We start from the raw sequence: 17,424 nt of genomic DNA, 5'->3' as shown, positions 1-17,424 counted from the left end.
TGAGAAGGGTGTGCAGTGTGGGTATTGGCCAATGAGGAAAAGTGATGTCACAGTTAGCCTCCTATGAGAGGAACGTGTCCAGGAGAGAGAGAGAGAGAGAGAGAGAGAGAGGCCTTCACTCAGACTGCAGTGAGAAACCGCGTTTAATTAGTACACAGAGCATTCCATACAGGAAACATGCCAGGGAAGACTGAAATAAATACATCAGTGTATATACAGGACGACTTCTGTGTGAGGGAGGGCCTGGCTTTGCCAAAGAAAACACAGGCATGCAGACACACACAGGTAAACACACATACACAGTCACCCACACCGACACTACATTAGGTACCCTGAAAAAGCCTCTACACACAAGCACATGCACACACACACTCACACACATACACAGCTGCCAAAACCAACAGGGGGAGCAGCCTTGGCAGGACTGCTCTCAGCTCTTATTGGAGTTCATTACAGGAAAAGGGGCGGAGCCTGGACGGGAGGGCAGGTCTGGGGGCGGGGTGTGAAAGCCCTTTGAGTTTCTCTCACTCAGGAACCGGCCCACCGAGGGGGGGGTCCCTTCACCGCCGGGTCCCGCTCAGTCTCGCCGAACCCCCGTGTGCCTTTGGGGTGCCCCCGCCCCCTCCAGGCTGGGCGGGGGACTTCTTCTTGGGCGCGAGGGGCTTGACCTTTCCCCGAAATGCCCTGCTGAGGTCCAGCCTGTTGACGATGGGATCCCCGTTGGAGTCCACGTGGGCGTCGCCATGGGCCGTGAGCGGTCGATAGAGACACGCCCACTGCTGCGAGGAGACAGAACAGCTCTGACTCGCAGGTGCTCTGACTCCCTGTACACCTGGATGCTCTGACTCCCTGTACACCTGGATGCTCTGACTCCCTGTACACCTGGATGCTCTGACTCCCTGTACACCTGGATGCTCTGATTCCCTGTACACCAGGACGCTCTGACTCCCTGTACACCTGGATGCTCTGATTCCCTGTACACCAGGACGCTCTGACTCCCTGTACACCTGGATGCTGTGACTCCCTGTACACCTGGATGCTGTGACTCTGTACACCTGGATGTTCTGACTCTGTACACCTGGATGCACTGACTCTCTGTACACCTGGATGCTGTGACTCTCTGTACACCTGGATGCTGTGACTCTCTGTACACCTGGATGCTGTGACTCTCTGTACACCTGGATGCTGTGACTCTCTGTACACCTGGATGCTGTGACTACCTGGATTATCTGAGCCTTCACCTCCTGTGGCTGTCAACATACTGAACTCTTTATAATTAAATAAAAAATTTGCTGAATAGAAAATTAAGTGATGCAGTTTTTCACCGTCTTAAATTTGCTCAAGATTCTCTGCAATTTTTCCATTTAGGTATTGTACCGGTGGTGGAGCTATGCAATGATGAAACCCAAGAAAAGCCTAGGTGATTTATCTATCTGGGATCTGAGGACTAACAAGAGCATGGGGGTCCTTGTAAATGTGTGATGTCAGCTGACCGCCCCTTTACTGCACTGTGATTGGCCAGCTGAACGGGTGTGGCTTCAACGCTGGAGGACTGCGCAGCTCAAGTGGGGTACGCTCTGCCGGCTAAACCCCTCCCCCTTCCCACGGTAACGGTACGGCCAATCACGCGTCACCACGTGAGTCGGCTCTGTCATGGTCCAGTTCCAAGACATCACTGCATTACGGACCAGAACCTCAATGGCGCGCACCACTTGGGGTGCACCACTAGGGGGCTCCACTAATTCAACTTTTGATTCCCTTTCAGCTGGAAGACCGTCCTAAAAAAATCTGTTGTTGTTGCAGGTGTTGCTGCCACGAGAAGAGATAAGCGTAAAGGCTATTCTGTCTCTTATCTTCTTCCAAGAACAATCACCCAAGTCAATGAGCTTAATTAGCAGAGACGACTTCTGCTTAAACAAGTTTTGCATAGCTGTCGCAGTTAATTAAGCTGAATAACTTGGACAAATGCTCTAGGCTCTTTAGCAATTCATCAAATGAACAAATCATTCTTTTTAATTACAAACGTAGCTGCGGGCCATCATTCCAAGCGGGAAAAGGCCACAGCCATTAGCGCGTTAGCATTAGGACCTTATTATTACCTTGTTATTAGATGAAAAAGCACTGATCTGGCAATGGCTGCACTAATAGGAATGAAAAATAAGTATCATGAAACTTTTGTCATTTGTAAACTAGCAAACAAGAAATGTTATCAACAGTGCAGAGTATTGTTTGGGTGCTGCCCGCATTGGCAGGGCTTTTCTGTGAGGGTGGTGGTTGGTGGTGGGTAGGGGTAGGGGTGGGGGTGGCTGCCCGTGTTGGCAGGGCCGTTCTGCAGGTTGGCGGATGCCCTTACCTTGGCCTGGGGGCTGGGCCCGTAAGGGGTGAAGTTGTACTGCCACTCGGGCAGGCCCAGGTGCGTGATCATCAGCCGGTAGTAGGCCGTGAAGGAGGAGCTGATGTAGTGCCAGTACAGAGCCCTGTCCAGGAACCACACCTCACTGTCCTGCGCCTCCCTGTCTGGGGAGAGAGGGGAACCAGGTGAGCTGCAGGAGGTGCAGGCCAGGGAGAGGTGACCCACACCTCGCTGTCCTGCGCCTCCCAGTCTGGAGAGAGAGGAGAACCAGGTCACCGCAGGGAGGTGCAGTGGAATTCGGCCTTCGTAATTCCAAACCAAACTGACAAGCTTTGGACCAGACAAACTTACTGGGAGGAGACTGAATGACTACTCTTTCACACAGTAAAATGCCCAGTGTTAATTCACCTCTAAAACAGTACGTATGAGTTCAATAGTTACCATATGTACTCTGTAAGAGTTCATTTAACACATTTTACTACACGCTTTTTCTGGTAACGATTTTCTGTGTTCGTTTCCTTTTGGGTGCTCTTCATGATTAACACACATTTCATCTCAGGCATTTCAGGAAGGCGGATTTGAACCCGAAACCCCCTTCTGGCTATGCCTCTGAATGCGACGTTGGGGTACCTTGGCTGCAGTTCCGGTAGACGAGGCACACCTTTCCGTTCCCGCCACAGGGGTCCAGCTCGAAAATACGGCTGCGCTCGCCAAAGTGGGGCACCCCTGGGGGGTCGTCTGATTCTGGGGGGGGGGGGAGGGGCGAAAAGGGAGAGGGTTATCAGAACATGTGAGCGAACAGCGAACGCCTGCCTGCAAAACAGCCTGGATCGAACTGTGAGAGCTCAGAGAAGCTCTGCTTAATATCAGCCGTATTAAGCCTTATTACCGGAGGTAAAATGATAACAACAGTAAATGTTAATCACACAAGCAGCCAATAAACAAAAAAATGCATCCCGCAGTTTTAGGTTAGGTGCCACTGCCTTTTCATCACCACCACTGGCAGTATCGCTGCATGAGAACAGGAGTCTCAATGGGATGTTTTGTCTTTCATTTAACCCTAATGTGCATCCAAAAATGCCCAAGTAAAGGATATCAAAACTGTGAAAATGATCAAAATCAGAAAGCCCAACCCAGCGTGCATCCGCTTCCTGTCCGGCCCCAAAATCCATCCCCAGCCCCTTTCCCCTCGTGTCACCTTCCGGTTCCTCCTGGCTGTCCAGGTCGGACAGCGTGGGCATGTTGGGCAGGGAGAAGACTGCTGATTGGCTGAGAGGGAGGAGCTTGGCCAGGCTGTTGATCACCATGCTGCCCAGGGGTACCGCCTCACCTGAGAAACAACCGAGCCGGTCCAATCAGAACCACCGACACGCACAAGCATTTAAAACACCTTAGAATTTCAGAATGCCTGTGATGGACAGCATACTGTAGCGCTGCCCATTATTGGGTTCGTGAAGCCTCAGTCTGCTATCACCAATGTCAACTCAAGGAAAAGCTAAAGCATACCGTGCAACACTGACCTTTTCATTTATTGCCGTCTAAAAATGTATAATTTGATTTTATGTTGAAATGGTCACAGATTTTAAATAGAATGCATCTGGGTTGAATGTGCCAGAGACCTCTGAAAGCCTCTTAGAAGACATGTCGGTGCTTAGTTTGGACATTCAAGCACTGTCTGGCTTTATCTCCTAATCAAAGTCCTACATTCTAAAATGACCGATTGAACTCACTCACTTTCCAGCTTCGTGCACCAGGTCAGGGTGAAACCATCCGTAGTAAGATAGAAATCTCGCAAGTCCTCGGGCAGCTCACAGTCGTTCCTCTGCAAACACAGAGCACCCAGTCATGAAGACATCCTTCCCGCTCACAGCGCCAGTTCAATCGAGGCTATACCCACATGTTCCCAGGACATGAGGCAGCGTCTCTCCACCGGCTCCCTCTCCACAAAACGCACGTCCGTCACCCCCGGCAAACCTTCTGAATTTGAATATCAAGGCAATTAAATAGGTTAACCTTTCATAGAGCGTAATAATAGCACATGTAACCGAAGCAGTGATAGTTATATTAATATGAAGTTAATCAATACGTTCTGCACGCATTTGCGTTTTGCATTCAGTCTGGTATAGAGGTTACGCAGAAACATAAACATTTTCAGCAACTTTGGCTAAGTTAAACCGGCTTGCAAATTCCGTTATCCATCTCTCTGTCAGGGAAACAACTCTGCAGAATACTAGCAGATTTAACAGATTGTCAGCTCGTTAGCTTCATTGTAGGCAGTAGTTATTAGCTAACTTAACATTAACGTTAATCAGTCAAGCAAAGCTAGCCGAAGGTAAAGGATCATGTAGAGATGCAAGCTAAACATAAGGTAGCAACTTGCTACCGAGTTAGCTAGCTACCAACCAAGCAAAATGACATTCTCACCAAGCACCCGGGTAATACCGAGAGTCAGTCTTTCCACAAACCCTTTAAATCCTCTTGCATCCCTGATGTCCTCCATGACTAAATTGTTTTATTGTTTCCTGAATAAAAAGATAAATGTTTCACGTAACTCGCTTGGTAGTGCTATTTTTTGTATTTCACTCACTCATTCATTTTATTTGGCTCGTGTCCTGTTACCAAGATACATTTTCGCTGTTGTTTACGGGAAATGTAGTTTTTAAAAGAACTATTCCGCATCACTTTTGTAGACGAACCATACATATCGACAGACGGATAAATTGGCCAATGATACGTAAGCACTTTTTCGACAGCAAATTATAATTCAGTATAAAGGCGGGACTAAACATCCTTTGCAACGCTTGGCTACCTGGGAGTGGCGGTTGTTTCAATATGGCGGATGTGACCAGCGGTGAGAAGACCGCTGGGATTTTCTGGATTAAAGACAGTATCCTTTAATGTAGGCGCAATCTGTATTATGTTCTCGCAAGATTCGCAAGATTTTGAGTTTAGCGTGTCGCCTGTTTTTATGATGGTTGTGATTTCCTTGAATGTTGAAAACAAATAAGGGGTTTTCAAACTCAACTAGACAGTACTTTATGATGGCTAAGTCTAGCTAGCTTGTCAGCAAACTGTTGAACTATCTTGCTGGTTAGCTAATTAGCTGTCCAAACTAGCTAACTGTATTGCCATAACGATTTTGCCAATATGCCATTTAGTTGAACCTAGACTAATATTAGTCGCATGCTAACGCGGTTAGACTAAGCTAATTTGCTAGCTAATGTATCCTTAACTCTAAATAACAACGTCTGTTAAACGCTAAGACTACTGTTAAAGTAGCTAATTAAAAGCAATATAATAAATAGTGTGATTTTTATACGTAAGAACTGACATATACTCTGAGGCTGCAAATTAGGAATGTAGTCTGAAGGCTAACAGCTAGCGGAAAACTGGCTATATTAGCGAGCAATTGTTAACGTTAGGTTAGTTGTCTAGCTAATAATATTAACAGCAATTTTGGCGAACAAAAGTAGACCGCAAACTTGGCTAATAACTGCAGCTAATTTGCCTTTAACTAACATTACAGTTGAGTGGCTAAGTAGCCTGCTTGCTCGATGACTGTCGTTGCCTGGACTGGTTGCTAACCGCGTTTCTATGTTTATGTGTACAAATGACGTTTACAAAATGACTTGCCGGTTTTGCCCTGTACTTAGAAGTCGCTAATCTCTAGTTTTGTCCCTCTCCATAGTAATATTTGCTTCAGGCATATTTTTCAAGCTTGGTGGGTAAAGTAAGCAAGCTAGCAAGGACATTTCATGTTTGCTCACATTTATAGAAATCTAACTAGTCATTTACACCAGTGAATTAATACACAACGTTGTTTCCACAATGAAGCTATATGTGGTCTGTGTAATTGACGACTTGTCATGATAGAAAAGTATCTAATTTACGTAGTTAGGATGATAACTCATTGAGTTGCACATATGTCATTCAGTAATCCCAAGGAGGTAATCTTGGCTTGCTGTAGTATTAAAATTATGCATTCGAATGTGACTGGCTGTCTGAATGTACCCACTTATTGTATACTTTCTTAATCGTCAATCTCTTAGCATCTGATGAAGATCAGCCCATGGTATTTGTCCCAGGTGAAGACAGTCAATGTTACATCCTTAAATTGATATTCAACAGCTACCTAGCCAGTGGAGTAGTTAACCTTTGCATGTTAATATGCTTGTTGCCTGCTGGTGGGTACTTAGCTTTGCTAGATGCCAGCCAACACTGTCTGTGAATCGTTTTGCTTTTCTTCGTCCACCAGAGGGCAGTCATACGTTTTCCATACCTGCTTGCTTTTTTAATTATTAAAAACTAATTTTCATAGTCCCCCTCTCTCTCTTTCCCTTACACTCTCTCTGTGTGTATATATATATATATATATATATATATATATATATATATATATATATGTTTTTAGGCGTGAGCAATGAGGGTAATCTCCGGCCAGGGGCAAAGGTGGGGTCCGGCGGTGTGAGGAAGGGGAAGGTGAGGATGGGAAATGGCAGCGAGGTGAAGGGCATTGTGGGAGTTGGATGCCAGCTGGAGGGGAGGAAGAGTCGGTTCTCGCGGCCCTGCTGCCAGGGCAAGGCCCCGGCCCACCCCTCCCACCCCGCCCAGGCGAAGGCGGAGCTCCATTCTGCCTCCCCTGCTGGCACTGCATTCAGAGCCCCGGTTCTGAGCCCCACCAAGCCCACGTCCATCTACGTAAACATGCAGGTGGGTCTTCCTGTCCTCCACAGCACCTCCTCTGGGGACTAGGGGGTACTGCACGCGATAAGTGTGTCATAGTTTTCATAATTCCTCTAATTTTTATGGTCTGCCTCCCATCATCTTTTGTAGTTTTATTGTCCTTGATTGAGCACTTTACTCTTCTGCGGGTGTTTTTATAGCATTATTATTGTCATTTTTACTGCTTAATGTCTCAGCCATTGTTCTTAATTCAGCATTCTGTGTTTATTTTGATAAATGCCGGGTGGCGAAATGTGTTTTGAGTTTCATGTCTTGTACGTGTTATTGCATCCTCTGCATTTACATAAAGATATTGAGCTGTGCGGTGTCTCGTGAATACGACTACGCGTTGTGGTGCTTATTCCTAATTTGGCATTAGGGTGATGCGCTGTAATCCTTTCTCCTGGCATTCCGACCGTTTGAGGCCTTCCGTCTTTTTGCGCAGGCACTAGCCAAGTCAGCCCAGGCCCGGAGTAGCGCCTCCCTGAAGGACCTCTGCGCCGAGGACAAGCGGAGGATCGCCAACCTCATCCAGGAGCTGGCCAGGTAAAGGCTTACGGATGAGCGAACAGCCGAGACGAGCGGAGGGGGGGGACTGGGGCGGTGTTCATAAACAGTCTTGGTGAGCGGGTGCTGGTATAGTATCGGTGTGAGTGGGTGCTGGTATAGTATCGGTGTGAGTGGGTGCTGGTATAGTATCGGTGTGAGCGGGTGCTGGTATAGTATCGGTGTGAGTGGGTGCTGGTATAGTATCGGTGTGAGTGGGTGCTGGTATAGTATCGGTGTGAGCTGGTGCTGGTATAGTATCGGTGTGAGCGGGTGCTGGTATAGTATCGGTGTGAGCGGGTGCTGGTATAGTATCGGTGTGAGTGGGTGCTGGTATAGTATCGGTGTGAGTGGCTGCTGATATAGTATCGGTGTGAGTGGGTGCTGGTATAGTATCGGTGTGAGCGGGTGCTGGTATAGTATCGGTGTGAGCGGGTGCTGGTATAGTATCGGTGTGAGTGGGTGCTGGTATAGTATCGGTGTGAGTGGGTGCTGGTATAGTATCGGTGTGAGCTGGTGCTGATATAGTATCGGTGTGAGTGGGTGCTGATATAGTATCGGTGTGAGTGGCTGCTGATGTAGTATCGGTGTGAGTGGGTACTGATATAGTATCGGTGTGAGTGGGTGCTGGTATAGTATCGGTGTGAGTGGGTGCTGGTATAGTATCGGTGTGAGTGGGTGCTGGTATAGTATCGGTGTGAGTGGGTGCTGGTATAGTATCGGTGTGAGCTGGTGCTGGTATAGTATCGGTGTGAGCGGGTGCTGATATAGTATTGGTGTGAGTGGGTGCTGGTATAGTATCGGTGTGAGTGGGTGCTGGTATAGTATCGGTGTGAGTGGGTACTGATATAGTATCGGTGTGAGTGGGTGCTGGTATAGTATCGGTGTGAGTGGCTGCTGATATAGTATCGGTGTGAGTGGGTGCTGGTATAGTATCGGTGTGAGTGGGTGCTGGTATAGTATCGGTGTGAGTGGGTGCTGGTATAGTATCGGTGTGAGCGGGTGCTGGTATAGTATCGGTGTGAGCGGGTGCTGGTATAGTATCGGTGTGAGCGGGTGCTGGTATAGTATCGGTGTGAGCGGGTGCTGGTATAGTATCGGTGTGAGTGGGTGCTGGTATAGTATCGGTGTGAGCGGGTGCTGGTATAGTATCGGTGTGAGCGGGTGCTGGTATAGTATCGGTGTGAGTGGGTGCTGGTATAGTATCGGTGTGAGTGGGTTCTGGTATAGTATCGGTGTGAGCGGGTACTGGTATAGTATCAGCAGTTTGCTCTGAGGCCCTTTATAAGCCTGGTCCCAACAGGTCTTTTTCGGGGGTGGGTTAGGGTTAGGGTTTTGGGGGGAGTTTGGGGGGGGGGGGTTTGAGTTCACTCACGTGCAGTGGGGGTCACGGCGGCCTGCCTCCTTGCAGGGTGGGTTAGGGTTTGGGTTTTGGGGGGGGCGGGGTGTGAGTGAGTTCGCTCACGCACAGTGGGTGTCATGGCAGCCTGTCTCTTGCAGGGTGAGTGAGGAGAAGGACGAGACGCAGCAGAAGCTGAAGGAGGAGCAGGAGTCCTTCGAGCGCAAGATCCAGCAGCTGGAGGAGCAGAACCAGCTCATCTTCCAGGAGAGGGAGGGTATCCTTTCAGAGTCCGCTCCCATTGGCCCAGCTCCAGCTTTCAGTGAGCCAATCACAGGGGACTGTGCTCAGTCCCAATAATTTCACCGCATACAGTTGAAATTTCCAGTATATGAACATTTACCCAAAAGTGGATAGGCATTAAATATAGATTAACATAAATGTCCCTGAGGAGGTTAAGCGGCTGTTTCATCTGGTGCAGTTGCCTTGTTCAAACTGTAGATGGCAGTGTTTACCAGGGAAGTGGTTTTGATTTCCCCAGCAGTGCTGGCGTGGTTTGAGAGCCGGGTGCTCATTAGTTCCTTAGCTGTGTGCATGGTGGAGGCAGTTAATTTCTTTTTGGCACAAAGCGTGTTTTCTCTGCGCCGCTCCTGTCTCTGTGAAACTCTGGCTGAGCTGGCCCACACTGGCAGCCATTGCTCTTAGTTTCTGGTGTAACGCGCAAAATGTTTTAACCTCTCCCTTCCCTTCCAACTCGCCTCTTTTCTCGCTGTGAGCAAAGGCGAAAGGGAAGTTATCATTCTGCCTGTTTTCTCCAGAAGGACAGCCTTTTACATATTTTACTGTAGAGTACAGCTCATCTGCAGATTGCAGTACAGGCTGTGCCTTTATGTTAGGACTTTATTTCCTTGCCTGTCACAGTACTGTGGTTTAATTTGCTTTCATCATTTCGCGTACCTCATGCGGTTAAAATCTGAGTGCATTTCTGATGTGGAGTGGCACTTGAATTGTTTACCTGACAGACCAAACATCAGACAGAATATGCAGCATTGCAGCTCTGTACAACCCCAGCTGCTGTTTAATAAATGTCGGACGTTTTTGGGTGGGAGGGAAATGTGCACTTCCTGTGCGTGAGGAGCGATTGGCGCGGCTTTGTGCTTTTTTGGCGTGTCTTCGCCCGCGAGCCGTCTACACGGGACTGCGGGTCCAGCGCGGGCGAGTGAGTTTCCCGCCTTCGCCGCTGCGCTAGCAGGCCCTCTGCGTCATCGATCGCTGCCTGCTCTGTGTGGCGGTGGCGTTGCCGCGGCAGCGCCGTCGCCGCGGCAGCTCCGTCGCCGCGGTAGCACCGTTGCTACAGCAGCACCATCGCCGTGGTAGCTCCGTCGCCGCGGTAACACCGTTGCCGCGGCGGCGCCCGCCCGCTCAGCCGACAGGGAAATTGCTGTGGTCAGGCGTCTCTGCGAACGCCACGACAAAAAGTTTAAAAAATGGCCTCCCCTGACGAGGTCATTGCCTGGGCTGGGCTGGTGAATTCAGGCTTATTGTCAGTATTAAAAAAATCACACCCCAAGGTGTTTTATAATATTGTATCTCAGCTATTTATAATAAAATATCTTTTTTTTAGATGGGGAAAATGTGCCCAAAAATTGAATTTTCATTTTTTTGACACCTGATATTTATGTGTTTGGGGAAAAAATGATCATAAAACCTTTCTGGACCTGGCATCAGCAGTTTCCTGCTTTTAAGAAGAAACCGCCCATCATGGTGGCCCCACAGGGCTCTGAGTGGGTGTCCTGCGGCAGCCTTTTCTGTGGCGAGTTTAGAGAACGGGGATGAGCAGCGCTCGAGGTGCGATGTCCCCGTGTCCCGACCTGCTTTCAGTCTGTCCACTCGCTTCTGTGAGAGAACTGCTGTTTCTCCTGCCGTCAGCCACTGTGATCTACAGGAGAGCTTGCGCAAGCGAGGAGAGAGGTGGGGCAACCTGCAGTTCCCTGGTACGCAGCTAGGGGGCAGCGGTATCCTGAGGTAGGGCGTAACGTAGGCAGTGCTCAGAGTTTGCAGTGTCTGAGCTACAGGTCTCTGCCTGTGGTCAAGCTCGCACCTTTACAGCCTGAGCTACTCACGAGTGCAGTGTAGTTAACAGCCAACACAGCACCCTATTTACCTCAGAAGGGACTGGATTTTAGTACAGCTTACCCGCATATACAGACTGGTTTGACAGTTGAGCCTGTCCTCGGTACTCATTGGATGAATCGGAAGCTGGAACACGCGTGCAGCTAAACTGCTATGGCCGTGTGGCGGCCATTTTGTATGCCAGAACGCTCGTGTTCTCAGCCTTTGCGGAAGGCTGTCGCCTGATTGGCCGGGGCGCACGGCGAGCGCGCGGGAGCCGCGTCGCTGACTGACGCGGGCCTTGCTGCGCGTTCCGAGACGCCGTCGCCGCCGCCGCCGCCGCCGCCGGCCCCATCAGGCCCAATCAGGTCCTCTGAAACGCGGCTGGTAAAGTTCCACTCTCTTCACCGCCCTGCGGCCGCCTGGCGATCGCGCCCGGCTCGGGGGGGGAGAGCGGCTAATATAACTGTCAATTTAGCACCACGGCGTGAAGCATAAAGAGGAATCGCGGGCGGATAATTGCACAATTGGCACCGGAGCCCGGGTATTAGGAATGCACAACTCAATTAAACGCACTTTAGTTCTGAACTTGGCATTTACACTAAAGTTCTAAACTCTATTAAAAGGAGATTTGAGCGAAAAAATCCATGAAGGGGACCCAGCGGAGACGGAGATGAGAGCCGGGCTGTCTTTTAAAGTACAGAAAGTCATAAAGACACCGTCGAGATGAGGATTTAGAACACTTTTAAAAGGTTAAGGGGAATCTAAAGGCAAACACATTTAAAAAAAAATAGGACCTGTAAAGTGTAATTTCTTGACAATCGCTTCCATCTTTTGAGATTCCCGGGTCATCGGGGGAATATACCCATCTCTCCTTCGTAGAGTCATTACTCGAGTTTGAGCGTTGGAACAATTTAAAGCTCACCCCCAGAAGTAAATTAAGGTTTTATCAATCCCGAGTTGGGAATTCTAGACCATGTCTGAAAGAAGAAACGTTTTTTTTTTTTTTTTTTTAAATTGCGGCATCGCAGCGATTGTTTGGTTCTGTTCCGTTTTGCGTGCTTAAACTTCACAACGCGTACCGACTACAGAGGGAATATGAACGCTCTGCGCGGCCTTAATGCAATTCATCGCTCTCTGAATCTTCTGACAAGCTGCTAACAAACTGGGGAGCAACGCTTTGTATCTTCATGCTGTTGCCGAGAGGGCAGGGCCTGACCTCCGTTAGCTGGAAGCCGATTGGTGGAAGCTCTGAGAGGACGTGCTGCTCTGTTATTTGCTCTTTCACTGGGATTAAAACTCTGCTTGTGATTTTACATCCCTGTTTTGTGTTTAGAGTTTGTTAAATCCTATCACGTGCGGGGGTCTGTGTGCTTGTGTGTGCATATGTACGTGTGGCTAGGTCTGTACGTGTGTGTGTGTGTGTGTGCATATCTGTGCGTGTGTGTCTGTGCCTGTTTGTGCATGCGTGTGTGCATGTCTGTGTTTGTGTGTGTGCATATCTGTCTGTGTGTGTCTGTACATGTGTGTGCGTGCGTGTCTGTTTCTCTGTGTCGCAGACTTTGAGGCCTGTAGTGGAGTCTGTGCTGGCAGATATCCTGGGCATTAGAATAGGTGTGATGGTGGCCAGGGTGAGCTGATTTTAGGCCGTCAGCCCTGTGGAGAGTGTGGGACTCTGGGGCCTGAAGTCCAGCAGGCCTGATCTGGGCAGTCCGCCTCTGAGCAGGACTGTGACCTGCACTCAGTCAGCTGGTGTCCTTCACTGTGACACCCAATCAGGTGCCAGCGTCGTTCTTCTTCTCAAGCACTGATTGGCCAGTTTAGAAAATGCGCTGTAAAACTGCAGAGAGCTTGCTTTGGGAGGGGTGCTGGCTGTATCCGGGCGCTCAGTTTTGGGTAGTCGGGGGGGTTTCCCTGGAGACGACGTTTTTGTGGGGCGTTGGGGACGTTCCTCCAGTGAGCGGGCGCTTCCTTGACCCGGCCGGCCCAGGTCTGCAGCAGCAGTACCGCGAGTGTCAGGAGCTGCTCGCGCTGTACCAGCAGTACCTGACCCAGCAGCAGGACAAGCTCAACCACTCCATCGCCCACCTCAACTCCTCCCACTCCAAGGTACGTCTCACCACTCCATCGCTCACCTCAGCTACTCCCACTCTAAGGTACGTCCCAACCACTCCCATCACCCTCCCCAACTCCTCCCACTCCCATCACCCACCTCAACTCCTCCCACTCTAAGGTACGTACCACCCACTCCCATCGTCCACCCCAACTCCTCCCACTCCAAGGTACGTCCCACCACTCCCATCGCCCACCCCAACTCCTCCCACTCCAAAGTACGTCCCACCCACTCCCATCACCCACCCCAACTCCTCCCACTCCAAGGTACGTCCCAACCACTCCCATCGCCCACCCCAACTCCTCCCACTCTAAGGTACGTCCCAACCACTCCCATCGCCCACCCCAACTCCTCCCACTCCAAAGTACGTCCCACCCACTCCCATCACCCACCCCAACTCCTCCCACTCCAAGGTACGTCCCAACCACTCCCATCACCCACCCCAACTCCTCCCACTCCAAGGTACGTCCCACCACTCCCATCGCCCACCCCAACTCCTCCCACTCCAAGGTACGTCCCACCACTCCCATCACCCACCCCAACTCCTCCCACTCTAAGGTACGTCCCACCCACTCCCATCGCCCACCTCAACTCCTCCCACTCTAAGGTACGTCCCACCCACTCCCATCGCCCACCCCAACTCCTCCCACTCTAAGGTACGTCCCACCCACTCCCATCGCCCACCCCAACTCCTCCCACTCTAAGGTACATCCCAACCACTCCCATCGCCCACCCCAACTCCTCCCACTCCAAGGTACGTCCAAACCACTCCCATCACCCACCCCAACTCCTCCCACTCCAAGGTACGTCCAAACCACTCCCATCGCCCACGCCAACTCCTCCCACTCCATAGTACGTCCAAACCACTGCCATCACCCACCTCAACTCCTCCCACTCCAAGGTACGTCCCACCACTCCATCGCCCACCCCAACTCCTCCCACTCCAAAGTACGTCCCACCACTCCCATCGCCCACCCCAACTCCACCCACTCTAAGGTACGTCTCAACCACTCCCATCGCCCACCTCAACTCCTCCCACTCTAAGGTACGTCCCACCACTCCCATCGCCCACCTCCTAATAACAGATGTGCTCAGTAAGAGATGGACCTAATAACGGCTGAGGTGTGGAGTTTCACCTCTCTAAATTACTGGAGGAGAGAGTGGAGGCCAGCCACTAATAACAGCGATGATCGGGTTAAGTCCTCTCTCTCTCTCTCCCTCCCTCCCTCTCTCTCTCTCTCTCTCTCTCTCTCTCTCTCTCTCCCCCTCCCCCCTCCCCCTCTCTCTCTCACACACACACACATTTCTACATGGGCATGGGGTGGCTGGAGCATGCATGTGGGCCAGCTAGTGTGCATACAGTGCACGCCAGGGCTGGGGAACACACACACACAGGCTGGGGAACACACACAATGCATCAGGTTGTGTTTTTTAGTTGAGGGAAGGTTTCTCGAGTGGCGGTATTGATGGTAATCCGTGCCTGCGCGCGCACACACACACACACACACACACACAGGTCCTCTGTGTTCCGCAGGTGAGAAACGCCAATAGTGATTTAGCTTCCCTTCTCTGTGTTTGATCGCTCTGTCCCTGTTCCACTGCCAGACCTCACTGACTGACTGACTGCTTTGTGTTTCTGCTTTTCCCTCTGCTCTGCCCTCCCAAAAACCCCTACACCCCAGCAACCCCTACACCCCCCCACCCTCTACACCACAACAACCCCCACCCCTCAAACACCTGCTACACCCAAACAACCTCTCACACCCACTACACCCCAACAACCCCCACCCCCCCCACCCTCTACACCCCAACAACCCCCACCCCAACACGCCCCCTGCACCCCAACAACTCCCCACCCACCCCCCTGCACCCCAACAACTCCCCACCCACCCCCTGGGGTGGCGGGGGCGGAGTCTGGGGGGGCGGGGGAACTGCCAGTCACGCTGGTCTGCGTCCGGCCCTTTCACCTCCCGGTCTGTTCCGCAGGTGATTGGCAGCGACGCAGCGGCCTGGCAGCCTGCGAGGGGCGGAGCCTCGGGGCTGGAGGGCTCGTACCTGGGCCTGCCCAACGTGGGCGGGGCCAGAGGGGGGCCGACCCGCGGGACGCCGCCCCTCGCGGACAGCTTCCGGACGGCCACGCCCACTCCGCTGTCGTCCAGCAGCGGGCGGGAGAGCGGCCCGAGCGGGGGGCGGTCCCAGAGGAGGGGCGGGCCCAGGCTGGACCGCCAGACCGCCACAGAACCGCGCGGGTCCCGGTGGCGCGTCTGCGCGGAGGAGGGCGGGGAGGAGCGGGAGTACCGCGCGGAGAAGGGCCCGTCCCGACCGCCCCCCACATCGCCCGCCACAGCGCCCCCTGTGGCCCGGGTGGACTGGGAGGAGAGGAGGAACTGGCTCCTGCTGCAGAAGATGGAGCTGGAGGTGCAGAGGGAGAAGCTCCAGGCCCAGCTGGCCCAGCAGGAGGAGAGGCTCTTCCTGCACAACCAGACACTCCGGCAGTCCCGCATGGAGTCCAGCAGGTAGGAGCCCCCATGATCTCACTCTGCACCCCCCCCCTTTAATCTCACTCTGCACCCCCCCTTTAATCTCACTCTGCCCCCCCCCGGGTGGGGCGACATAGCTCAGGAGGTAAGAGCGATTGTCTGGCAGTCGGAGGGTTGCCGGTTCAAACCCCGCCCTGGGCGTGTCGAAGTGTCCTTGAGCAAGACACCTAACCCCTAACTGCTCTGGCGAATGAGAGGCATCAATTGTAAAGCGCTTTGGATAAAAGCGCTATATAAATGCAGTCCATTTACCATTTACCCCCCCCCCCCCCCCCTTCAATCAATAAGCGTCTCAGTGAGTGGCTTAGTTAACCCCTTCGACAGCAGGTTTTTTTTGGGAGTGTTTTTATTCAGAGTTCTAAGTCCGTGTTCTAGAACTCCACTGCTTCCAGTCACCAGCAGCGATCGTGACATCATCAGCATCGGAATGTTCTGTTAAGATTTAATGTCACTTCCACTTTGGTTCGGATAATGAAGTGAAAAGAAGTTCATAAAACATTCATGAGAAATTCCCTAAATGTTCTGTGAGTTATTTTCAGTTCATGAGCTGAATTTCTGTTAATTTCCTGATTTGCCTGTATTAACTTGGCACTGGTTCAGTGTTTTATGTCTCTTATCAGCTGCAAGATGACAAACTGATTTGATGGTGATGTATAATAATATATAATATATTGGTAGATATACACGTTGCATGTGTAATGATGAAATATATATGTGTTTTGAATGTAAATGTACCAGTGTAGCCCGAGGCAAGATGAACCCAGTAAATTGGACGGTGCTTTTGACATGCTGCAGTGTGGTGGTATTGGGTAACGGTATGACATCACATGACCCCCCCCATCCCCCGCCAGGCTCCGGGACAGGGTGGCCGAGTCCGAGCCCGCCCCCGACAGGGAGACCCTCAGCGGGACAGCCGAATCGAGCCAAACGGCACGGTAAGACCCCCCCATAAGACCGCCTCTGTATTCTTAACTTTGGGGGTTCGGTCTCCTTACTGTTAGGGCCAAACTTTCCACATCGATGTCTCATTAATATTTGTGAACGGGCGTGGCCGAGGACGGCACCGGGGCGACGGCTGCTCTGTGATTGACAGCAGCGCTGGAAACCCCTGCCGGTGTGAGGCAGCGAGAAAGCAGAGCGTTTGGTGGATGTGTGGGGTCTGCGGTGTCGCACACCGCCGAGGCGTTCGGGCTCCTGCTGGTGTGTGAGCGTGTGCGGGGAGCGTGTCGCTGCGTTTCTCAGGAGAGACGTGTTATCTTGCTCCTGTCGGGGGCCTTTTCCCTCCCCCCAATCTCGCGCTTTGCTGCCTGGGAACGGGACACCCGAGCACTAAAAATGGGGGGGCGGTATGTCATCGCTCGCTGTGAAGGGGGGAGCGTTGGGGAACTTGAGAGGGAGGGAGATGCAGGAGTTTTGGGTGAGCGTGTGACGCTCGTTTGCGCGTTCGCAGAGGAGCCGCGGGCCTGGGGACGGTGAGAGCGCCCCCTGGTGAGCCGGAGGACCTGGACCGGGTTGCGGCGCAGGGGGGGGAGCTGATGCAGCGGGGAGAGATGGCGGCCCTCCCCTTACAGAAACCCCTGCAGTCAAACGGTAGGGTGTGTGTGTGTGTGTGTGTGTGTGTGTGTGTATGTATGTGTGTGTGTGTGTGTGGGGGGGCCACAAAAATCTTAAGTTTATTTTATTAATATTAATGTATTGT

General features: G+C 51.6%; 2 protein-coding genes across 3 annotated transcripts in view; one reads left to right on the top strand and one right to left on the bottom strand.

The window, feature by feature from the left end:
• Positions 1–125: 125 nt before the first annotated feature.
• Positions 126–4,991, bottom strand: tpgs2 (tubulin polyglutamylase complex subunit 2). 2 transcript variants are annotated; one of them, XM_035392211.1, is made up of 7 exons: positions 4,778–4,991; positions 4,251–4,330; positions 4,088–4,175; positions 3,552–3,683; positions 2,984–3,097; positions 2,354–2,517; positions 126–779 (listed from the first exon to the last, which is right to left on the bottom strand). In XM_035392211.1, the coding sequence occupies exons 1-7, from the start codon at positions 4,851–4,853 to the stop codon at positions 561–563; spliced, it is 873 nt and encodes a 290-aa protein (XP_035248102.1). In that variant the 5' UTR covers positions 4,854–4,991; the 3' UTR covers positions 126–560. The 2 variants fall into 2 exon arrangements, with proteins under 2 accessions (XP_035248102.1, XP_035248103.1); XM_035392212.1 differs by having other exon boundaries at positions 2,354–2,494; positions 2,961–3,097; positions 4,778–4,862.
• Positions 4,992–5,008: 17 nt separating this feature from the next.
• Positions 5,009–17,424, top strand: part of kiaa1328 (KIAA1328 ortholog) — a 21,603-nt gene continuing 9,187 nt past the window's right edge. The window contains exons 1-8 of the mRNA XM_035391559.1: positions 5,009–5,252; positions 6,765–7,063; positions 7,521–7,621; positions 9,122–9,237; positions 13,063–13,181; positions 15,172–15,701; positions 16,577–16,660; positions 17,176–17,315. Of these exons, the coding sequence (XP_035247450.1) occupies positions 6,839–7,063; positions 7,521–7,621; positions 9,122–9,237; positions 13,063–13,181; positions 15,172–15,701; positions 16,577–16,660; positions 17,176–17,315 (1,315 nt within the window). The 5' untranslated portion in view covers positions 5,009–5,252; positions 6,765–6,838. The remainder of the gene's footprint in view (positions 5,253–6,764; positions 7,064–7,520; positions 7,622–9,121; positions 9,238–13,062; positions 13,182–15,171; positions 15,702–16,576; positions 16,661–17,175; positions 17,316–17,424) is intronic.

The sequence above is a fragment of the Anguilla anguilla genome, chromosome 14, assembly GCF_013347855.1.
Source record: "Anguilla anguilla isolate fAngAng1 chromosome 14, fAngAng1.pri, whole genome shotgun sequence".
Classification (NCBI taxonomy): Eukaryota; Metazoa; Chordata; class Actinopteri; order Anguilliformes; family Anguillidae; genus Anguilla; species Anguilla anguilla.
The sequence above is the reverse complement of the archived record's forward strand: the minus strand, read 5'-3'. Positions and strand labels throughout refer to the sequence as shown.